We start from the raw sequence: 25,455 nt of genomic DNA, 5'->3' as shown, positions 1-25,455 counted from the left end.
TATATTAACTCTTTCTGATGTAATAATTATATTCAAGCCTTTATATGGTAAATAAATACACATTACCCAGCTTTCCTTTGGGTATTGATGAATGGTTCCTAGCTGCTGCCATCATCACAGTTTCTGTTTTTCAATTATTTGCTGCTACGCAGCCGTGATTACATTTAACGATCGCCTGTAGCCATCCTGACTCAACAAGAATCTAAAGCTATTCTTCCTGCTATTAGTTTTGTCAATTTTAAAAGAGCCAGAGCTATTAGCCACCAACTGCCACGCGTGTCTGATAACATGGAGGGCACAAACACAATCTTTAAAGAGCTGTTTCATCTAAATCTAGTGTAGATATTGTGGAAGGACTCACTGAGAAAGAGGAAAAAAGAAAGGAAAAAAATAAACTCATGCTCTCTTTGAATATAAAACATTTTTGATTATTCCTTTCAGTGTCATGCCATGAGTGAATCTCTGACTTAGAAGATCTTTCCTCATCATTACCTATCTCTACTTTAACTTGAAGAATGACTTTACAAGGACTGAGAAATCATACATTACAATCTGTGATAGGAATAAGAACACAGTGTTTGTTATTCCCCCTCGCTCAAGAATCAGGACGGGTTAGTTTGCAAACAAAGTAACATGATGTGACGACTATCTTGCTGTCAGTGGTCTGTAGAGTCTTTATTAGAGGAGGAAGTATGTATTCTGAGTAGCTGAGGATGGGAGATGAGATGTCCATCGTTATAATGTTAATTCCATGGACTTCACTGCATACTGTTAACAAAAGGCTACCATAATCGCTAAATTTGTTCGAGTTTGAGCCTCTCAATCAAAATCCCCCTCACAGAGCAAAACACTAAGATGGCACTAAAACCATTAAATTGTTCCATTTCCCATAAGATTTTGCTACTTTCATCCGATATATGGCCATTACGTGGTATTAAAAGTAAGCACTATCTTCAGTGCTGATTTTTACAAAACCCATCTATATACTGTTACTGCTGCCACAACAAAATTATCTTTGACATGAATCACTGAGAGTGCTGATGGCAATTAGCAGCATCTTCTGTTCTCTGCTGAAACATTTACAGGAAAATTCTATCCCACTGAACCCGAGAATAAAGCAAAAGAAGCATCAGAAGAGACAAAAAGAGAAAGAAAGATCATGATTTCTGGAACTCCTAAGACGAGCGCCAAAAGCTTTTTCCTTGCTGTGGTATAATGTGTTTTGTGCTCCATGTCCAATAATAATGAATAGAGTCTGTTTTAATCAGCATTAATAACTAACATTGTATGACAAAGTACCCACCGGGGAATGAAAAGCTAAACATGAATTTTTAATACCGGCATTATTATTTTAGTGCTAAATATAGTTGCAGGTAATACAATTTGTGAACAAGTTAAAAGGCCATGATGAACATGATGAAGAAGTCAAGTCTAAAATCCAGCTGCAAGCGTCCATTAGTTAAAGCTGTTAGATAAGAAACACAATTTTAAAAGTAAGAGTAAAACCAGAACTAATTTAATTTAGCTCCTTATGGTCTAGCAAGGATCAATAGGTATCTGCTCTGTTGGGGGATACTGTCAATGAAATACACAAAATTGGTGATTGGATCAGTCTGTTTTTGTTATACACAGAGGGATATTTCTTAGCAACATCTAAACAGTTTGCTGGTTGGTCAGGCTAGATGAGAACATTGATACCACTCTAATGCATGTACAGTACTCTACGTAAGAAAGATAAGCATATTTCCATAAAATATCCAACTATTCATTTAAAGCAGGAGAGGGAGGTTCAGTGCATGATGTGCTGGCGGTTGTGTGGTTTGAGGCCAGCAGTCGTGCCGACCTGCACAGAGAGGTCACCACCGCCTATTGACCTTGTTTTTGGTCGTGGTATTTTCCAGCTGTATAGATTTACACATATATGGAGAAAGCCTACGTGTAATTTGTATGCTCCACCCATTGTCGCCTCTAAGAATAGATTCAGTGGAATTCAGTAACATACAGAATTACACAAGCAACGCTGTGTGGAACATATTTTGAAGCAGGTTTTTGACTGACTGATGATGACACACCAAGAGTCCTAATAATTGCAGTACTTGCGGGCCTGTCATTTCAAATATGCTAATTTGGCATTTTGGCGGGAGAGAAAATGAGAAAATACAAAGAAGTAAATCAGAGGCAAACCTCTAAAACTGAGTCTAAATGCCAGTGCAAAACACTTTACAGCACTGCAGCAGCCAGCGATGTTTTATTCCACGAAATGTGGTTTAAAAAATCTAACTCTCATCTGTCTTTCTCTCTAACCTTCACGTTTTATTCTTTTTCTGTCTCCCATCTTGCTTTCTTTCAAATACACAACGTGACAGCCTGGTAGTGCAATCATTGCTGGCTATTCTGCTTTTCTCAATTCTTCTTTTTTTTCCAGCATGAGCTGTGTTTCTCTTTGCAAATCCTACAGAATTCCTCTCCAGAGCTGATAACATTACCTCTGGAGTAAGCTCTGCTATTATCCATCGGCTGCTCTGTTGTCTCAGAGTGTGTTTGCAGTGTCAACATAACAGAATGAGTCCTTGCTTGACCTCATCAGTACAACATGGACAGAGTATTGGCGATTTGCCTCAGCGCTACACCCCATCCCTCCCATCTCGGTCCTGAGAAAACATACAGTGAGGGGAATTGGCTCACTGTTTATTCTGATGATAAATGTTTACACTAGATACACAAAGAATATTTTTCCAGCCTTGTCTTGACATACCGATGCCATGACAACAGAAACAGACCCTAACGCCCTTTCCCCATTATTTGGCCTGAGGTTTTTTTTTTAATATCGTCATGCACATTAGGAGATAATCTGTGCCTATACGACTGCATTTGTTATTTTTCTGTCAGAAGTGTTTTCTGGAATGAGCTGCAGAGATGCTCGCAACCAAGAAACAAAACCGTTCATCACTTCCAATGAGCATCTTGATTCTGTGATTATATCTGATGATCTCAAATGGGAAAACACGAAGTTGTGTTCTCAGTGGTTTGCAACACAGCTTGCCAGTGCAGATTTGTTATGTCCTTGTGGAATTTTGTAAGAAAGTTTCCCCCAAAACAGAAAACAAGGTGAAAACTTTAATGAAGGCATTTTGCTGAACTTGGCATTGTCAAACTGTGGTTGTGTACAGTTTTTGTGAGGGCAAGAGAATAAAACATAATCAGTATGTCATTTCTCAAATGATGCAGAAAACCTATTATTATTATATAAAAACAACTCCTAAAGCCTATGTAAATGACTTTGTGCTGTATAAATGTATTCAGAAATCATTCAGATGCCGATTATTCTTTGAATAATGAGTACATTGTGAGTGGACAGCCATTCAATTAACTTTTGGAGTGCTTGTCAAACTAAAATCGTTTTTTAATGAATGGCTGTAGTTCATTAGAATTGCTCTCTCTCTGACATTACAACTCCCACTGATTCACATTCATTTAAATAGGCACATACACATGCACAGCAGGATTATGATACAGCGATTTACAGAACAATATTTGTTCCTTATTAAACATCACATTATCATATCAGCCAATAATGTCATCCAACTCAAATGTGTAGGAGAATTAGTTGACCAGAGCTGCACACCTTCAATAAAACCTGCAATCAAAATGTAAATTCATTAAAGGCTTATCAAGACTAAGCATCTACAGCCATTCTTGCTCCTCTGTTGGGCTGTGCTCTGACCTAAATGTAAGGGTCAGTATGCTAACTATCTTTGTTAAGCATGTTCACATGCCATGGTACTTAGCACAAAGCACAGCTGATGAGAATGCCTTTCGTTTTGCAGGTATTTAGTTATAAATCAAAAATGGAAATTTGGGCTAGATGATGGGGTACTAGATTAAAAGGCAGGGGATCACGCATTCATCCTGAGAGGGAGATAAATGATCATACCAAATTTTATTTCAAACCATCCAATAATTGTCAGGGGATCACCAAAGTCATTGAGATTCATCCTTGGGGAACGAAGAATGTATGAAATGAAATGTAATGAAAGTACACACTTTGATCTGGTGATGGCCCTAAAACAAAAGGTTAGGGGATGAACTGATTCATTAGAATTATCCTGTGGGCACAGATGAATGTCCACACCAAATCCATTTGTCCATCCAATAAGTGAAAAGTGACTTTACAGGCCAGACGAAAACAGAGAATCACCAAAGTCATTAAGGTTAATCATCTGGGGACCATGACTGCCTGTAAAAAACATTTTATGCCAATCCATCCCATAGCTGTTAAGATATTTTAAGTCTGAACTAAAGAGGGGGACTGACAGGCCAACAGACAGGCCAACAGATAACGTAACGACATAACGACACTGGCATCCCTAAACTCCCTAGTCGCTAGAATGGCTAAAAAGCACTCTCTGCCAGTGAGTACGTGGGATGGGTCACTGCATCAGATGGTTTAAATACTGCTTCAAAGGATTTTCAGTCCAAGAACAAAATTCTGGGGGAAACACCAAGTACAGAACAAGGAGTATTCTTTTGGCGTGAAAAAAAGTCACATTTAAAACTCTTGAATATCAGCCCAAAATAGCAGGTGTCTGCAATTTTAAGCTAAAAACAGCTTCTAGCTTAGCCAAATTTATCAAATACATACACAGTTTTTAAAATGTATTTCTCATGGGTAGATTCCCCTGAACTTAAGTGCTCTTTCTCAGCAGCATCCTGCCTCACACACATACGCTAAGAAGTAAGTGGATACTCACATAAAGTATGGGGACACCCAAACAATATACTCATATGTGACTTTTGAACATCTCAATTCAAAACCATGTGCATTAACGTGCTGCTTTAAAAGCCTCCACTCTTCTGGGAAGGCTTTTTACTAGATTTGGAATCTGAGTGTAAGACTTTGTTGTACAGTTTAGACTGTTTTCACAGAAGATATTTTGACTTGACACAGAAGGAAAAGCAAAGGTGTGAATAATACAATTAACGATGGCTGAATTCCATTTTGCTGTTTGACTTTGGTCCTGGTATTGTGCACACTGGGTCACTGTCACACTGTCCTGACTTACTGGGACACTTGACTAGAACAGAGCCATCGTTAATGTTATTAGCAACACCTGTGCTTTTCCAACTATGACAAGTGTCTGCTGTAAAAAAGGCCTATTAGTGAGGTTGAGTACTGGTTTTGGGTGATAAGACCTGACTAGAAGACGTTGCTCCAATTCATCCCCAAGGATTAGTTTGTCAGGGCTTTGCACACACACACACACACACACACACACACACACACACACACACACACACACACACACAACTCACTTAGTTCAGAGATGCTGCCCACTCTTGTAGCCAGTAAACACTGTTCAATGGAACGCAGCTCAGGCTGACTGTAGCAGTTTCCATCTCCGCTCTTCCCCGCCCGCTGCTGCTGCTGCTGGTCCCTGTGAAGAGTGAGACCCTCAGGTAGGCAGAGCACACCTGAGAGACAGAGAGAGAAACGGAGAGCGGCATCGCATCAATGTCATGGTAGAGCACAAGACAAGTCTGAAAAGTAATTACTCTTTACATGACAAAAAGGCAAATTTAAAAAAACGTAGATATCAGTGACATCTTATTATTTCACGTTATATATTTCTCATATTAAGGTGTAATTATTTGTTTTAAGAGTGAGAATCTGAATGACACATCAATCGAGCTCATACAAAGTAGTAATTATGCCTCTTAGTTGCACCTGTCATAGACCTCTCCCAAAGGTAATAAATGTGTAATATTTCTAATGTGTTTTCATTTGTCACACCTCTGTGTGTTAGTTAGTCTGCCTCGCTCTGAGGGTGACGACGCAGACTGCTCTCCATTTTGCTTTGCTGAGTTTCTTTTTCCTCTGCAGCTTCATGCTGCACCCTTCTTACTATTTACAGGGTGTCAACTTATGAAATGGCTGAAAGCACTGACTCTCTACTTAACCCTTCAATCACTGAAAAAAGCTTAGGCTTCAATGGCTCCTCTCTCATGATATGCTGCTAATGTAATGCACATGCTGTCTGCGGCGAAGGTGACATCCTTCATTTATCTTGTGGAAGTAGACGGTTGCATATAGGATGATTCAATGAGACAGTATTTCAAAATTAGGGGGGAGAGGGGTTCAGAAAAGGGGAGGGACATATATTCTGTCTTTTTGGGAGGGTTGTCAAATCTTTTGGGGGGGGGGGGGGGGGGTAAAATGTGTCATAGAATAAAAGTAAAAATGGTCTAGAATAGTAAACAGGATGTATCATTGTCTTATCTTTGCCATCATTTTACCAATAGCTAATCTGATTTATATATAGTGGCTAAGTTAAAATGATTATTCCAGCCAAATATTAAAAGAGTTCTCTGCCAATTTAACATGGTGTCACTCAAGATGGACGTCCGGGGGCGGGGCCACGGCCACCTTTAGAAAATAGGTGGCCACCCCAGTGGCCCCCCTTGGCATAAAATGCTACATACTGTATGTTTGAGTTAAAAGCTGAATAGCAGCATACAAGTGTTCTCATATTAGGCTCTGTCACTTTAAGAGGGTAACCTCTGACCCTGAGCTGTGACAGACTATGATGTTTATTTTAGGAGAGGCCTCCAATTTGTCCACGTAGATGCCTGTCACGTTTCTAAAACTGTGACTGGTTAAGGGGCAGGACTAACAGGCAGAGCAGACCGGAGTACACCGGTGTGTGTTTTCCGTGGAGGCAGTGACCAGCTGCAGAAGAACGAAAAGTGTAATTTAATTAATGTGTCACACTGCTACACAGTTTTGTGTATTGTACTGTGTGTGAGAGCTAATAGTCTACAGATATCAACAGGTTAGCACCATCGCTAACAGCAAGCTAAGCGTACGAACACTGAAGCCCTGACAGCGCCGTGTGTGACCGGCTGTTAACGGTATGCTTCGAGGGAGACCGTCCTGTGCCTGTTTTCACCTTCATCTTTCTGAGAGGATTGCAAAACATGAGAACAACGGGAGTCATCTGGACATGCTGTGAAACTGGGCTGCGCCCAACAGGCGCTCCAGTGAGCAGCACAACAAACACTGCAGGGCCACGACGAGTCGGCGGACTGTCTGAAAAACTTCAGAGTCACCCAGAAGTTTGCCCAGAGGAAAAACTGCATGGCCGCCTCTCGCCTCATGTGAGACCTTAGCTCTGGTGAGTGAAAACTTCTTTTATCATCCTGACTCTGCTGCTGGTCCCTGCATGGGCAAATTGTTGTGCTGGATCGGTTGAGACTAGGCTACGGATTACGGTTGTTGTTATGATGTTGTTGTCATATAGCCACTTTCATACTGCCTTATTATTCGGGAATATTAGGCCAGTTTGCTGGCTCGCGCCGCTGTATGAAAGATATGGAGCCTTTTTACAAAAACATGCCTTAGGCCTACTGTGTTATTGGGCAGAATATTTGCACTTCTGATCTTCCTGTGGCTCAGTGTTGACAATAAATTCATGTTTTCACAGTATTGTCGTCACTGTTTAAAAGTATTCCCGTGTCATAGTGTCTAGGGGGTCAATATGGCCGAAGCCTCGAGAAAAATACCTTGATAAACATGTTGTGGTATTTTTAAGATCACTCAAGGTAACCAGTTGTTTTAGATCAGCCCAAACAAAGTGTTACCTGGATGATGACGTGCTTAATCAATATGTGACTGGAAGACAGTCATCTGTGATTGCTCGGTCAGCTCACAGGTAACATGAAGAGCTGGGATTAGATGTTACTTATTGCTCAGGTGAGTTCAAATCCAGCTTGACGCGATTTTGTAAAAAGTATTTTGTTTCATTTCTTTTTTCGTGTGTGGCTCTAATGTAGTGCTCACATGATCGCCGCAGTAGATTAAAGATGCGACTTGAAACTCGCCAGGAATATGTTTGTGAATGTGTGACGAATCTGGGGATGGAGTCAGTCCGCAGCTGCTGCACACAACACGCGCAAGAGTATGGCAACCAGTTAGTTTGAAAACCAGTAGGGCTACAACACTGGGAATGGGATATATATTTAAGCAATAGCTCATGACAGGCCGTGGTATACGCTTATTAACTTATATCACAGTTAAGAGTTGTTCAGCCCGACGAGAAGCTGGGAATGGGATATATATTGGCTGACATTTTTTCAATTTTGATTGCAGGATCTCAGTGGAAAGCAACTATAGAAAGGCTCTGGATCCCTAAAACGTTGTCTGAGTGCGTCGTTGTTGACTTCATTGGTGTTGAGCTTACTGCTCTTTGCTTATGGCCCTGTAGGCTCATTTGTTCTGAGCTTGGTTCGGTTGTGTCTGCTTAAATATTGCATTCTTAATTTAGGTTTGTGACAGTGGTACTTGTGTCAATGCACTCCTCTCTCTCTCTCTCTCTCTCTCGCTCGCTCTCTCATGATAAGTGTTTTGCGGAGCCATGCTGTTTGTTGACATGTTAAAAAACATAGAAGCAAGAGAGAGTATTGTAGTTTTACTGGTATTTATGTTTTGAAATGGTTGGTACTCCCCCCATTTTTATACAGAAATATGACACTGGTCAAATTGGTGGTTAAAAAGTGGGATATTTCAAGATTAACTATCCTAGTTGTTTGTAACAAGAATAACACCTAACTTAGTATGTTAACAAATAATTACACAACTCTATACAGACACATATCGTATATTTCAATTTGAATGTAAAGAAAAATATTTGTCTGTAATCTTGAGTTGGCTTGTTCCCAGTAAATATTTTGTTCCTCCCCATCAGTGCAGTAATTGCCTAACATATACAGATAACACATCCAACAGGATTTTCATGGAATGTTAATTGAACTGGTTTTAATCTACGGACATTAGACAATTTTAACTGTAAAATAAGAAACCAAAGTAATTCAGTCTGTGATTCCTTAACTCATATTTTTATGTAGTATTCAACTAGTCTATATACTGCATAATAGAATTCCTGAAATTCAGTTATGGCTTTTGGTTTAGTGTGCCACCCCAGGATTTTCAGTGGCCCCATCTGGCCACCCCTGGGAAAATTTTCTGGGGGCGCCCCTGAAGTTGGGCAGCAAAGAAAAGAGTAGATCAAAGCCGATGTAGCAGAACCAGATAGCCTGTCTTCTTTTTCTTCTTCTGTGTAAAAACTTGGTACCTACATTACCCACAATGCAACTAGACACTCAACAGTTCTGTGGGAGATTTGGGTGTGTAATGCTAGTAGCAGCTAATGTAGCCTCCAACTGCTAGCCTCAAGCAGAGATGAGCAGCGAGCTACGGAGGTCTGGTTAGCTCACTTCTTTCTGCAGATTTTTTTTTCTTTTTCAAAGTTGTAGAACAAAACGATGCTGACTCAAGTGACATCACATGAGGCAATTGATCCGATTCTGTGCATCTCCCTCTGGAGCATCAAAAAGCTTTTAACAACTTTTCACACATATGCAGTAGTACTACCCAAGCCCTGTAAATAGACCGTGGAAAGTCGGTGGAGGTTTAAATTGGAGTACTTGTAATTGTACCAATTCAGTAGTATTATTTTACTTTAAGCTGTTGTGGGCAATTCCAAGAGAAGGATTCAAAGTAAATAATGATCATGCTGGAGAGGACCTTACTTTAAAAAAAAAAAAAAAAGGTGAAACATAATTTTTAGCCCCCCTCTATAGTCCAATAGTCCAACGATAAAGAAAAAGAAGTTACTATCAATATCTCAAATATTTCCTTTGAATATACAGCAACTAAATCTTGAAATGTGCTGATTTTAAAAGGCATGCCTCTGATGATACTCCACTTTTGTGTTTGCTATTCACCATGCATTATACAATACCTCAGGTATGGCAACAGGCAGCGCTTGTAGAAGCATCAAACTTCGCTACACTTTTTTTTTATCTGTTTTTTCTGGCTTTATTGCCAAAACATGCGTTACCTCTGACATAAGTATAGTCATTGGAAGATGAAGACAGGACTTTTGGATTAAAGAGCAGGCACCACTGCGGGTTTGTTGATTGCTCAGAAGAGAGGATAGAGAGCCAGGAGAGGAGCCATGCTGGCCCAGCTTGGACTTAATTCTGCTCCTAAAGAGCCGGGCTGGACAAAATGGGACTCATATTGACCAAGCAACAGAATTCAGAGACTGTTGTGCGCACATCGTTACAGAGACCTGCCCCATCGACATCCTGGATCAAGCACTCGGCAGGTTGTCCATGTTCCGAGCTGTCAGCGCAAGACTCAGGAACAGGATGAGAGGAGGTGGACTCTTTGTTTTACATCAGTGATGCTTGGTGCTCAAAAACAGTCAAGATGGACTCTGTTTCCTAAATGTCAGACTGTTTATTGTGTACGCCTATTATATCACAGTTAAGGGCAACCCCCTTAACTGTGATATAATAGCCGAATATCACGGCCTGAAGTGAGCTATTGCTTTTATAAAACGGTTACCAAGTATGGCAAAAAGAAAGTAGGCTAACAGATGCACTACAATTTGACTTTATTTCATCAACAGACATTTCTTTATGAATACAAAAAGTAGTCCCACCAGGCTGCCGTAAGGCTACATAGCGCATGACGGTTGCTAAGCAACATACATCAAAGGTTAGAATTATTATAACTATTTATTTATATGTATTTGCACGTTGCCGTTTGTTGTGCAGCCACTAAAAAACTGTCCAGCGTCAGTAGATTAACTTTGGTAAACCATTGTGTACGCTCATTATATCACTACTATGAACCAATCAGATTGCTTGATTTGACCTACCCGTTTTATAATTTATTTTATATGTTACCAAGTATATGTTGTATGTTTAGAATGAAGAAACTACACATTTTGTTTCATTATGCAGCCTTGTGCTGTATAATGACTAATAAACAACCTTGTACCTTGTACCTTACAAGCAGTAAAAACTGTATGGCAAAAATAGTGTGTGGAAACAGATTTCTTGGTAATAAGTCACAGTTATTTAGCTCATAAACCTACAGAGCAGCTGCTTACAGAGTGGCAAACGTGGCACCATCTCATCTACATCAGGTCAGGCAAGAGCTAATGTCAACCTACACGTCTCTGGAACAAAGCGCAAGAGACGTCACCATCTCCTGTGCCAGTGTCAGATACTAAACAGCTGCAGTTTTCAGCCAAACACAAGCCAACAAGATCAATTATGAAGAAAAGAAACGTTCTCTCTGTTTCTGCAGGAACTTGTCTGCAGGGATTACTCTGAAACACCTCCTTTATTGCTTTTATTGCTCACCGTGGGCCCTCTTTGGCAAGCAGTTGTGCAAACTCCAGGAAATCCATCTTAAACCATTTAAAGCAGCAGGAGGGCTACCCTGGCACCTTCCTGACTCCCACTTTCTTCTCAAACAATTACATACCAAAGTAAATAGCCCACTTGCAGCATGACCACCGGATTTAAAACCTACCTCTTTTGATGTGCACAGACTAAAGGCCCCCAGGTGTGATTCTGCTGAATATTGCACTGTAGATGACATAATTTTCACAAGTGGCTAAAGGCACCTCTCTCAATTAAACCCTGGCCAGGTCATCAACATCTGTGTGTTTTTATTTATTTGTCAGTTTGATTTGATTTTGTTTTGGAGGTTGCTCCCGCCACAGTCGGATCATACAGGGCTGTATGAGTAGACCTAGGACCTAATATTTGCTCTTAAACCGGCTTAACCAGGTGCTTAACCTTGGTTCAGGGGACTAACAGGACCAGCTGAGAGTGAAGAGCTGAGTGCTCTCAGGATGGACTGTGGCAAGGTGACTCACTGGCTTTCTGCGTCTTAATGCAAGGCACTGTCTACCCTCAGGGAGGATATGATGGAGCTCTTATATGCCACCGACTGTAGCTGCTCTCCCTCTATGTGTGTGTGCGTGATGAGAACTCCTGTCACTGTCTTCCTCCTCATTGTCACTGCACCAGAAATCAGAAAATGTAATGTTCTCAGGTTTCAAACTACAGTACATAACACACGCACACGCACAAGATGTTTAAGTTTACTGGGCATAATTATAACAATAGAACATTTGGTTATTGTTTCAGTATGCATAGTGGCAAGAGATTTTATTGGGCACCTGCTATTCTGTAAGTAGACCAGCCCTGTTTGCCATATGGCTTACACTGTCGAGGAGAGGAGAGGATGCTGAAAGATGCTCTAGGCACGACACCTTCACTGGAGAAGAACTAATGAGTGCAGGAGATCCCATTAAGATGTCACTGCATGCACCTTAGTCATATTCTGTGATAGGCAGCTGCACAGAAGAGATCCAGTGCATGGTCAAACACATATTCCACATTCACTGGCAGTAATGCATTTGGGTTATCACATTAAGTATCTTGGCTAGATATTTAAAGGAATAGTTTGGGGAAGGATGCTTATACCATTCTCGTGTCTGTACAGTAAAGATGAAGCTACAGCTAATGGCCTGTTAGTTTAGCTTAGCATAAAGACTGGAAATAGGGGGTAACCGCTAGCCAATCTCTGTCCAAAGGTAAGTAAATCTGCCTACCAAAGCTCACTAATCTTGTTAGTTTAATGTGGAAAAAAAGTGTAGCAGAGGTGTGTTCAGACAGAGAGTGAGGCAAATTTTCACCTTTTATTATTCATGTGAATTTGACCTCTGAACCATTTGTGCAGTCCATCCACTGATTCGGCCCAAACAGCCAGTGTACCGACTGTATATTGTGTTTTTTACACTTTGTTTTTTTCTAGCTGTTTCCCCTGTTTCATGTCTTTGGGCTAAGCTAAGCTTACTAGCTGCTAGCAATAGCTTCATATTTATAGTACAGACATGAGAGTGGTATCTTACTTCTCATCTAACTTTCAGGCAAGGACGGGATACAGCATACTTCCCAAAATGTCTAACAATTGGTTTTATCTGGCTTTAAGTGGAACATGTTTTTAGCTTTATCTGAAGATTGTTCAATGTGTACATAATGCGTAAATGTTATGAGATGTGCAAGAAAGGAATTTGTTCAGACTGTATGTACATGGTACGGTGACACTAATGCTGTAGGCCTATATGAATCAACAAACATTACAAAATTTTTTCACCTAATTTTCACTATTTTTTTCCTCATGGCCTGTCTGTCAGAGCAGACTGTAGCGATGTTGTTTGGATCCGCTCTGACTTGTCTCAGGGTTTACTATGAAGTGGGGCAGGGACGCTGACCTCGATGTGGCTCCTACCCTGCACTTAAAACTATTTTGGAGGGAGACATAGTAGAAATGCACTTCCCTAAACACGCTGCAGCTCTGCAGAAACCTGGCTTACGGCTTCACAGACAGATTAGACACAATGACAGCAGTCGAGCTTTGATCTGGCAAATCATGAATATACTGTACAAACAGGTACACTAAAGCTGTACAGCTGTATGAATGAAATTTATTTGCTCACTCAACTGTAGTATTTGATATAGGATGAAATGAAAGACAAGCAGGAAAAAAGGTGAGTACGTAAGAGAGATACAGACAGCATGATCCAAACACAGAAAGCACAAGACTCCTTTTTGTGCACGATTATGGTTCTAAAGGGTTAATCATGCTGTTACTGTACATGGATCACAGTAGTGCTGCCCCACTCTAGGCTCCGGCTCTGTTCTGCCAGGCCAGATGGCCACCATATGTATACCGAGCGAGTGAACATAGAGGGAGACATAGCGAGATGGAAAGTGGGAAACAGAGTAGTGATGTGTGTTAAGATGAGTTAGAATGACTTTCCTTCTCTAAGTGAATGCTTGATTCATACTGAGTTGTAGAAATAGAGGTGTGAATATGAAGGAGTGTTGTTATGCCTGAATAGACTGTAAATCTCCAGAGGTACGGTCTCAGTTTGGGTTCTCAGGTGACCACAATATGGTCTGAGGTAGCCACAAGTCTTTAATGGGTTAGTCCTGTGCCAGCCACAGGGGCATAAACGAGTCTTGTGAGAAAAAATACATGTGCACATGCAAATGTTTAAATTAGGAAACTGGCAGAGGGAGAAGGCATGTGACCACTGGATGAACCACATACACGTGCACACACAAATGCTAATATAGTCAGTAGCTGCAAACTAGTTGATAGCAAGCCATGTTGCACACAACACCGAAGTGTGTGCACACATACACACACACACACACACACACACACACACACACACACACACACACACACACACACACACACACACACACACAGATAATTATTAGTAATTAAATTGTCTTAATCCCAGGCACTTCATGTCTAGTTGAAGTGGGACGTGCTCTGCAGGGAGAACAATGTGTTTAGCTAAATCCAAACAGGATATTTCCTTTCGCTGGGGACGAAGTACATTCAGGATGCAGTCTGTTGAAGACTTGTTGCTGTCCCTAACACAGAAGACTGAAAAAGCTCCTGAGTTTGCATTATGTATCGCTCTGAAAGAAACACACACCTCCTGATATGGTCTAAAACAAGGATGAGTAAACTGCCAAAAGGAAACACATTCTGACAATAGGTTATTTTTGTGTTCAGACCATTAGTAAGAAGAGCCCACTGTATAAGCACATCAAACCTCTTCTGCTCTTATTTTAAATAATGAATTATTATGAATGCAAAAATGAATGTGATACTGTACTGGAACTTTATTGATACCCCTCCTCAAAGCAGAGGTCAGAGGTCGGACTCAGACATGCAACAGTGTCTCTTGGAGCTGATTAGGAGTCACTGTCTCACATCTTGTTCAAGGACACTTCACTAAGGTTCTGATTGCTGACACAGGAGGCTTAAACAATCCAATTAATAATTTAGTCACCCTGCTGCCCTCTACCGTGTTAGTGTTTATTGAATGGTGCGTACAATCTTGTATTAGATTAGATTTTCTTGATTGAAGTCACACCTCATCATTGACACTCCTTGAAGCAGGTGTCCATTAGACACCAAGAAATCAAGAAACGAACAGACAAATGTGCTCACAGTCCATCCTCTTTTATATGAAGCCTAGCCTCTTTTGGCAGCACTGTTATTGGAGAGCTGTTCTCTTCGAGTTAAGTACAATTTAAAAAATCTATTTAACTTGTTAATTGATTCTAAGAGCTGCACTAATAAATGTTTTTGTACTAGCAATGGACAAAATGACTAGCCTACATGATGTGAAAGGGGTCTCTTATGGGGTGGAACCCACAGTTATCACTGAACTCTGCACATTTTACACCTCGCAAATTTTATGTTTTGGTTCAGTCTCTCCACACCTAAACTGTACTGGCTGCCCATGATCAAACAGATACAGTTAGCTAATAGCTGGTAAACATAGTAAAGTGCTTACAGCTAAAGAACCAGATATTTTCCTCAGGAGTTGATGGATACCAAACATACTATAAAGTAGAGTGAATGTTATATATATACGTATTGGCTAACTTTAAACAAATGCAAAATAAGATGGCGCAATGAGACGACATTTTAGTCTCCCTGTCACTCCACATAGATCTGATGTTTTCGTCTGTGCATTTTTTCATCTCTTCAGAGGAGCCAAAGCTTCACTGAGTTTTAAAGTGACATGTTTCATGTATGTCATGATTTATTTATTAAGTCTCCTGCACCTTGTCGCATTTTGCTTTTATTGGTACACCAACTTTTCCGCCTCAGCCAAGTGTAACAACTTTAAATATTTAAACTGTTTTATTTTTTTATTTCCATTTTTTTCACTTCAGGTTTTAATGTGCAAAATGAAAATATGCACAAAAACAGGTGGATGGAAAAGCACTCATAGATGGACATTACAAGTTTCAAGTTTCTCAAGTAAATTTTACAAACCTTTAATTTCACAAAACTTTAAACAGATTATGAAATCACTAATAGATTTAGCTATAGATATGGTTATATCCTTCATTAAAGGGTAACTTCAGTATTTTTCAACCTGGACCCTTTTCCCCATGTTTTTTTAAAATTGGTCCAGTGTGGAATGAGCACGCTGCAGTTGCCAGCAGCAAATCTAGGCTGCAACGTAATCCTTGCAGGCAACTGCACATTATAAAAGTATGTCCACTCAAATACTTGTTTTTGCCACTGACAGGCTCAGACTTATTCTAAGTGTCTGACAACATTATGGAAAGGATCCATACAGAGATAGACCTTTTTTAAATAGTAAGATAATTTCTGTTTAACCAGAAACTGTCACTATATCGCTCACGTTAAAGTCACCAGACTCCCTTGACAAAAACATCTCTGGTCTACCGCTGCCTCAGTCGGTTAGTTTGCTTGTGTTATTGTGTGACTTTGGTGTTTTTAACCCTTTAAAACACCAAAGTCACACAATAACACAAACAAACCAAATGAGGCAGTGGTAGACCAGCAACTCCCACATTCTGCAAGGAAAAATACTGAAGTTACCCGAATTTGAGTTATAGCAGGTTACATTTCTTGTCTTTGATTATTAATGGTGGGGCTGTTCTTTTGTATATACTTTTTAACCACAGATTAGTCCCTTAATTATTTTTTATTTTTATTTTATTTATTTTTTACTCATCCTGCATCATAACTAATTAAAGCCAATGCAAAACGTTTTAGTTAACATTAATTAGCTAATACTCAAAGAAAGTAAACAAAATAGAGAAATCAGAGGTCAGCTTACTATCATTGAAGGCAGCTTGGAAATAGCAAGACAGACTGCTATAGACAGAATAAGTCAAGCAAAAAACACACACGCAAGTACATACAAGTCACCAACACACAATGGACCATACACTCAAACACACACACAGACGAAGGACTTGTGACGGGTGACTGACGCACAACAAGGACACAACTAGAATTACACAATGTTCTCCAATCAGAGGAAAACCAGCCTTCCTGCAGGCCGTGTGTTATTCCACCCCGAGGTAGCAGCTCTTTCGCTATTATTTCTCTCTTTTCATCTCATTTCTTCTGTCAAGGGTAATAAGTCTGTGTGTAATATCCGTGAGTCGAACGCTTCCCGCAGGATGCTTTCCAGACAATACTGGCAATCAGCAGCAGCAGGGAAAAATCTGAAGTCACTGAGCCGTAATCTCTCTGCTCACCCTGCACTACCTCTCTATGAGCTTTTGGGAGGGTCTTAAAAAGCAGCGGTACGGTATTTTCTTCCTCACAATTATCTCATATAATCTGATACGGGGCGGTAAAGAAAAAAGTGGGTTTGTGCGGTCCGTTGCATTACAGTAAATTCAAAGATGGAGTCGCTGAGAATTATGATAAAAAAAATATGAAAAGCCTCTGAACTTTTGACAAACAGGCACAGCAATCCTGCTAAAAGCAACAACGTTCTGAAGTAATTGCTCATTTAGCACTGAGGGCACTGGCGTAATTAAAGGATATGACTAATGTCATAAAATGAGATTTGCTGCAAGGGGATATTTTCCTCTGGGTCATTTTAAAGGGGTGACATCATATTGAGCTGCTTGTTAACACTGGGAGCTTTAAAGTGAAGACGCACTCGGACATGAACACTCAGCATCATAAATATGAAGCAAAGTGCAATGTAGATAAGACCTCCGTAAGGCAGGAAAGGTACTGTGTGTGTGTGTGTGTGTGTGTGTGTGAAGTTATTCCCAGGAAGTGTGTGGCGTGTCTAGATTTCTGGTAGAAAAAGAAGCAAACCACAACTTCATGAACTATTAATGGTGTTTACCAACATTTCCTTTACAGTATCTTTAACGAAAATTTCTCCACTGCACATTTCTGTAACCCTAAATCTACACTGAATAGACTCTGCGTTGCCTTTTCTTGAGAAAAATCCTACTGCAGCAGCTAGAGTTCCCCACTCCTGTCATTCTCACTGACTCACAGTAAAAGAGGAAACACGCTGTGAAAAAAGACATTTGCAATGAGGGGAAGAGAGGATGATTCAAAGCATTCTGAGAAAAACATCACACACAGTGCTGGATGTAAAGCGAGGTGATGGCTGATGACACCAGGATTTGTAATCCACAGTGCAGCGGAGGATGTATAGGGTGAAGGATAGGTAACATGTTTCAGTTAAATAACTGACACACTTAAAGGATAACTCTGGTCTATCTTTTCTCTGTTTAAAGAAATTCAATGAGAAGACCATAACCAACAATGAAATGATCCTACTAACAAGCATTTGTCACATGGATACGTTCACACTGCAGGCCTTAATGATCCATTCAGATTTATTGCCCGAATTCAAATTTTTTGGATTGACAGTTAAATGTGACCCATATCAGACTGAAGTGAAAACTGACCACAGCCTGTAAGTGACCAGGACATACATTCATACTATTTCTGGCACTCTACAACGCATATGCCCCACAACTCTCTCTCTCTTTCTCTCTCTCTCTCTCTACTGTTACTGCTTGGACAAGTAGCATGCACGTGACTCAGAAGATAGCTTGTGACCCCGTGCATTTCAAGTGGAAGAAAGTGAATTTGTGAGCAGATGACAGCGCAGACGAGGAGAAAGAGAGCCACGTATTGAATTATGGCTTTTGTGGAGCTTTTTTTTCTGTATAGCGCAGAATTGTGACAGCGGTGTGGTATGTTGTTCTCATTCATTAAATCCTTGTGCAAGAAAAATGGTCTACATGGTGGTTAGTCTCTAATGCGTTAATGCTAAGTGCTAACTTGTTAATAATCATAACCATTCATGCAGAACGAGTTCAACATTTCAAACGTTTGCCTGTAGTTTGCGTGGTATCACAACATTAACCTTTTTTTAATGTCCCGCCCCATCTAGGCTGTGATTGGTTGGTTCACAAAAAGTGACATTGATAAGAAAGTTTATGCACCTGCTTGGATAAAAATATGCCACTGTTGACAAGCAAGCTGCTGATCTGTCTGTCTGTGGTGCTGAGGGTAATGATTGAAATGCAGTATGACCCTGTTTGCATGAGGGAAATGTAGGTGGGACCTAAAGAGAAAGGTCGAAGCAATGCAAAAACACACAATGAATGCTGATTATAGAAAGGCCAAATCCTGGCGATTTAGAAATCCCGGCTGGATGCATTTTTTAGATCCCAAAAAGAGGACATGTCAGGGATAACATAGGATGTTGTATGATCACCCTAAATAAAAACCACATCATTGCACTAAATTCTATTAATCTATTAATCTGCATCTGAAAATAGTCCACATACACCATTTACTCCTGTTCAAGAAATTTGCCACGCTGTTTTAGAAAATGACCAACATGTCACCATACCTAAACGACAAAATAGGTTGTTTCGTCAATGCCTCCCAAAACAACATATATGAACATTACCTGTGCCAGTCCAGCCACAGGGAAACTTCCTCCTTTGCTACCGTCAAACTCCCACTTGTGGTCGCAGCCACAATAAAAGTAAATATGGGTCGTAACAAGCTGGTTGAACAACATATTTGGGCATTTCTCTGGTGAGGACAGACTGAACACATGGGCTTGAGAGTCACAGAGGGTAGGGAAGGCTGAAAGTACTGAGAGATGGTCTAAAACATTGTTGGTCTTTTCAGGGGATTGTTGACAATAAGTATTATATAGCATTACACCTGCCTTATCCTTTAAAATGTGGTCATGCTGCAATCTATGTTTCATTCCAGTGGCTCCTGTGGTGCACTGTAAACATCACACAACACCACAATCTAAAATAGCACTTTTCTGCTTTCCAAACAGAACACTTTCTCAGCTACATTCAACCGCTAGGTTTCTTTATACAGTATTTTGTATGTATTTGACCCTTTCTATAGTGTCTTCAATGGTACACATACCAACTCACACATAAAAGCTACTATATGTGTAATATCTATTCAGTATCGGCACCTTACTGCCAGCCACCAAATGTATCTCCATCTTCCCTCTGCTCCTCCCAGGAGTCCCATGTCTGCAAACTGGCGGAAATAATCTGATAACTGCTGCCATCCCAGCAAACAGGACATACCCCTGGCGTCTTGTGCGTCACTATAGAGTCACGTCAAGCACATGCCCTGCACTCTCCTTCCTCCTTTACTTTATAGACAGTGGTTTGTTGTATTAACAGTGGGCAGACAAGTCAGTTATCGGTTACCTGCATGAAAACACCCTGCATGATTCAGAACTATGAAGCTCTCCCCCCTGTGCTCCTGTTCATATGACCATAAAAAACAATGTCACAGTGTTGTGTGTGTTTGTGAATTTAACTGAATGTGTATTTTTCTTTAAATGGTGCATGTGCATGGTTATAAGCCCTCCAATGCACTTACAGTAGACAAAGCAAAACAGCACAGAAATGTCTTTGACAGTCAAAAAAACAACACTCTTTCCCCTACGATTGTTATTATTAACATTAAAGAATTGCCTCAGCGACTTATCTGACTTTCTTTTCCGAATGTTGATTCATTACTCTTCCCTGAGATGTTTCAGGATGGGAGACCAACAACTGATGAGGCATGAAGCTCCAAATTGCTCCATAATTGTTTAACTCACCAAGCGTAATCTATCATTCCGACTTTGCAAAGTGGCTGCGTGTAGCACAGACAGTGACTGGAAGTGGGCCATGCCTGGCACAAAGTGATGAGGCCTGGGGCTTCCCCTTACCCCAGCACCTCCTCCAGGGGATGACCCTCACTCTTGAGGGCCTCCGTTATCAAATATCCCTGTCACTTTGATAATGTGAGAGCACTCGTATCAGAACTGTGATCATTCAATTTTGAACAATGCTCCAAACCTCAGGGGAGGCACCCTGGTGACCTCATCTGTATTGCTTATTATGGAAAATGTGGAAAGTCTGACAAAAAATAATGTCCTCTTTGTTAAGTCTCGAGAATGAATGATTGCTTGCATACTTAGGGGTGAACATTGGCCAAGCTGTAATTGAGCAATTTGCAGTATCACTCATTAAATCAGTCATGCAAGCTCACCTTTCAAAAAAACATGTCCTCTAACACTTCTAACGAATAAAACTCAACAGACAGGACAAGTGCTGCTACCTCATGCATCATAAACAGAGATTAGCAAAATAATATGCATGCAACACAAGCTGTTTAAAAAAAAAAAAGCATATATTCCCAAAGCAGGATTGTTATTGCAGGTTAAAAATGTCACAGCCCAGGCCAACAGTACATCCTTTAACGGAAAACACAAACCAAGCCAAAGCAAATATTGAAGGTATCGTATTTTGGGTGTCTGCCCTGCACCGACTCCAGTCAGCTGCAGGCAGCAGGTAAGCTTGGTCTCCCTCCTGCTCCTCCGGGCACTCCCCCCACATGTTTTCCCAGCCTCTCCCTTGGGCACACTGGCTCTGCTGTGAGAAGCACGGAAGGTGGAGGAAGCTGGCTGGCTGAGAGCAGTGACTGCAAATCCAAATACACAGGCATGGACCTGGAATGTGCACGCATGCTCTCCAAATCATCCCAGCGCACACACACACACCCAGATGTACACATCTGCGGCATCTGTTCACATGCAAAAACCACACACACACACAGCATCTCTCTTTTCCTCTGTTCCTGCTTCACTCTGCCGAGTTGTGAGATTCATACACGCTGCATGCCAGGAACATAAATGCAAAAAGGGAGCCATTGTTGAACCGGCCAATTTCAGTGTTCAACTCTCTACTCAGTTCCAGGGGTGGAGTTCACTTAAAAGTTTAAAACAGCAAAACATGGATACTAAAGTTTTTCAAAGACACAAACAGTGCACAACTCAAACTGTGATGTGAGATTTTTGACCTCACGCTCATAGTTTGTTCCAAAATGAAAAAATCTCTTAAGAAATGCTGAACGACTTGATTCCTCAGCACGATAAAACAGGGAACTTTCACTGCTCTTCATCATGTTTATACTTTTCTTTCCTCAGTGATTATTCATCTTCACCATCAGAATGCATCTCTGCTGCTACACCCCACTAACCAGCATAGCCACATGTCCCCACATGTCCCATGACAGTGTCGTATCCCATATCCCTCCCTAGCCCATAAAGGGGATGTACAGTCCATCATCATCAGATCACTCATGCTCAACTCATTAGTGGTAATTAATGGTGGCCAAGTCCCATGCTGCCCCAGGCACTACCGTGTCCAAACCTAACCCGGGCCGCCCCCACCGCCCAGTGGAGGCAGGCACAAGTTGTTTTCTGCTTGGTTGGCTGTGGCACTTCATCTGCGCCGCTTAATGTACTTGGCTGCATAGCCAGAGCTGGAAATTGGCCAACCTCAGAGAGGTAAGATTAAATAAAGTGAAAAGTTTAAAAAGTGAAATCAAATCGTCTGTGCCTATGAGAGTTTCCCCATGGAGAATGATAGTCTGACTTTGAAGTGAAGTGGCCTTTGAGAAGGCCGCACATGTGATCTTTTGCTTTTAAAAGCATGACTGCTTGCGTGAGATTCTGTGTGTCAAGTGTGTCCACATGCGTTAACACCACAACAGTATCAACTGAAGGTACTCTTATTAAACAGTGTCATTTATCCTTCTCAAGATACTTTTGAGAAGCTTAGAATGGAGGCTACGCATGAAATACATCAGCCCATTATCCCAAATGGGTATAGTGTGAACTTGTTTTTCAAATGTTCTGCTTGCCTCATTTCTCCACTTGAGGCCAACTTCCAAGGTTCCCACAGTCAGTGAGGCATTAATGCAAGTTAAGTACAGAGAGTTTCAGTAAAGATTATAACAAAAAGATGCCAATGACCTGCATTATTGAATGCATGATTGGTTGACTGCTTTTGCACAAAAATCCATTAGTAATTGCACTGAGCAGGCAAATGTCATAAGCATTTGTGGACTTATAAGCCCTGTGCCAGGCTTATGAGTCCTGTTTCTTGTTCAGCAAAATGAGAGCAGTAATACCCAGAAGCCTGTCACAGTTTAATATCATGCTGTCAACAGTCTTGTGGTAAAAAGTCTCCACACTGGTATTAATAGGCTTGTGATTTTTGCTCACACTGCCATCCATTCTTCATTTACATCCTGTTGTCAATTTGCTTGCAAGCAACAAGTTCCGCAATAGATTTACTCTGTTTGCGTCACTTAGTGTCCTTCTGTTTTCACAATAGGGGGTGGCTGCGGCTCAGAGCGGGTTGGCCGTTAATCGGAAGGTAGGCGGTTCAATCCCTGACTCCCCCTGGTTGTTGGATACTGAACCCCGAATTGCCCCTGGTGGCTGTTCCGCCAGTGTATGAATGTGTTTGAGCACTTAGGCTCAGTGAATGAATGTGTATGACTGGTGAAGATGTAGTGTAAAAGCGCTTTGAGTGGTCGAAAAGACTAGAAAGGCGCTATACAAAGACGGAGCATTTACAATAGGCACTTTCATAGGCATTATACTGTATAATGTTGACTTGGCTGCCAGGGGTATTACAGCCAAGGTCTTGATGGAGAGTTTGAGAATGAATAGAGGCCTCAAACTAAAATCTGCGTTCTCGAGTTTTCCAAAACACTCAGTTGCCTGTTCGAATCAGAGAGGAGATCAAAGTTAAACCTCGGCTCACTATTTTCTTTTAATTTTCTTAAACAATGCCCCCTCTTGGACTGTACCCATGAGTGACCCTTATATGTATGTTTGCTATTAGTGCATGTTTGTGCACAATGACAGAAAAGCATGTTGTAGTGATGAAATGCCCCCAGAGCATGTGAGCTGCCTCTATAAGCACAGATGTGTTTTCTGGCTTACTGGAGATTAGCCTGCGTGTCTGCACACAAGGTTGCTAATCGTCCTTTGATTCCTTTCAAGAAAGATGATTTGAACCTCGGATCACCCCTTCCTTTCCATGCGCACTGGAGCCATTTTCACACCAGATTCTTCTTCTTCTTCTTCCATATTCAACATAGTTGGGCAACTGTAGAAACATGGCATTTTGTTTTACATTTGGCACATGGTATAGGCAAAAGGTTTTGGTTGGATGACCAGAAGAGGTCGCTAAGCCATGGAGTGTCTCATAAGTGATTAAAATAATTTAAAAATCAATCTTGAACTCAACTGGCAGCCATTGCAGCAAGGCTAAAATAGGTGTGATGTGTGATCTATGACTAGTTCTAGTTAAAAGCCTAGCTGCTGCATTCTGTACAAGCAGTATGATGTGGCAGGGCAGTTTGACTCAGACAAGTGAAGAGGGCATTGCAGAAGTCAGGGACGCGATATTTTCAAGGCATTAATGAATGAAGCTGATAGTAATGGTCTGATTTTTGCAATGTTTCTGAGTTGAAAAAAAATCAGGACTGAACCAGTTTGCTGACATGGTTTTTGAATTTCAAATGAGGGTCAAAAATAACGCCAAGATTTCTAGAGTTTGCTTTGAAATAGGAGAAAAGTGGGCCAACATACTAGAAAATGCCTTTAGTAGCATTTTCAGGGCCAATGATGAAAAGCTCAGTTTTGTCAGAATTGAGTTGAAGTAAGTTTAGTGACATCCAGTCCTTATAGCAGCTAAGAGAGTGTCTAGGTTGCTGAAATCATCTGATTTTCCTGAAGCATAAAGTTGAGTGTTGTCTGTGTAACAATTATAGGATATACAACAAAAGTGACTAATATCTGGCTCAAGGCAAGTATATCGAAAGAGAAAGAAAAGCCTCGAGAACAGACCCCTGAAGCACCCCATATAACAAGGGACTGAATGAAGATACAAATTAACCGATTGAGACCGAGCAGAGTCCGTTTGACAAATATGAAACAAACCACTCTAGCGTTTTCCCTGAAATCCAATGCATCTATTTAGTCAGTTAATGATGATGGAATGATTGATGGTATCAAGGGCTGCGACCAACAGTGATGAACTGGAACCACAGCTGTGAAATTACCTGACAGTGGCACCTCAAGGCCACAGTGAAGCTGAGATAAAAGTATAGACAAGTAGAGTATTTTTTAAACTAAATAAAAGGACGGACTAAGATATAAAAGTCTCTGATTAGCATTCAGGCATTGAAGGTGAATAACCACATTAAACCAACAGGGTAACACATTTAGGCCAACTGTTAGGACTATTGAGCAGCAATTACATTTGTTTTGACCTTTTATAGGTAGGATTCTTGTTTGAGGTAGAACACACGAGACCGTCCATTATGACAGATTACAATCTTTGTTGTAGTAGGCCTAACTGTACCAACCATTAAGTGACTTCAACCCACTCAGACAAATTCAGGGTTTTCAGTGCTGCTAAAAGTCTGCCGACATGCTGCTGCTCTGCTACATTTCTTCAATAGCTCCTTTTTCTTTCTTTCTTTTTTTCATTATTTGAGGTTCATCCTGGATCTCAGCAGGGACCCGACCGGTCCAAACTGATTGATGTGGAAACAAAACAGAGAAGACTGAGAGAAAAATGGGTCCTTAACAGCAGTGTGTCTACATCCAGTGATGGAGCTGCCTTGAAAACAAACAGCAAAATTGTATTGAGTGCTGCTCACTGACAGGGCATTATGGGAGCTGCTGTTGGATAGCCATGTTAGTTTGCATGTTCTGGTAGCAGTGCAAACATGTCTATAAACACAAAAAGTGATGGAGATATCTCATTTATTTAAGTTACTGAATAGTATGAATATACATTTACTTGCTTTCTTGCTGAGACAGATCTACCACAGTAACATAAATA

The 25,455-nt window shown here is 40.8% G+C and overlaps 1 protein-coding gene across 4 annotated transcripts in view; it reads right to left on the bottom strand.

The window, feature by feature from the left end:
* btbd11b (BTB (POZ) domain containing 11b) overlaps positions 1-25,455 on the bottom strand; it is a 76,471-nt gene that overhangs the window by 20,041 nt on the left and 30,975 nt on the right. For 3 of the 4 annotated variants that reach the window (XM_046038424.1, XM_046038425.1, XM_046038426.1), the window contains exon 2: positions 5,314-5,472. In XM_046038424.1, coding sequence (XP_045894380.1) covers positions 5,314-5,472 — 159 coding nt within the window. Of the gene's footprint in view, positions 1-5,313; positions 5,473-20,360; positions 20,488-25,455 lie in introns of those variants that run through there. The other variant, XM_046038427.1, reaches the window with a different exon arrangement.

Source organism: Micropterus dolomieu, linkage group LG22 (genome assembly GCF_021292245.1).
Source record: "Micropterus dolomieu isolate WLL.071019.BEF.003 ecotype Adirondacks linkage group LG22, ASM2129224v1, whole genome shotgun sequence".
Taxonomy (NCBI): Eukaryota; Metazoa; Chordata; class Actinopteri; order Centrarchiformes; family Centrarchidae; genus Micropterus; species Micropterus dolomieu.
The sequence above is the reverse complement of the archived record's forward strand: the minus strand, read 5'-3'. Positions and strand labels throughout refer to the sequence as shown.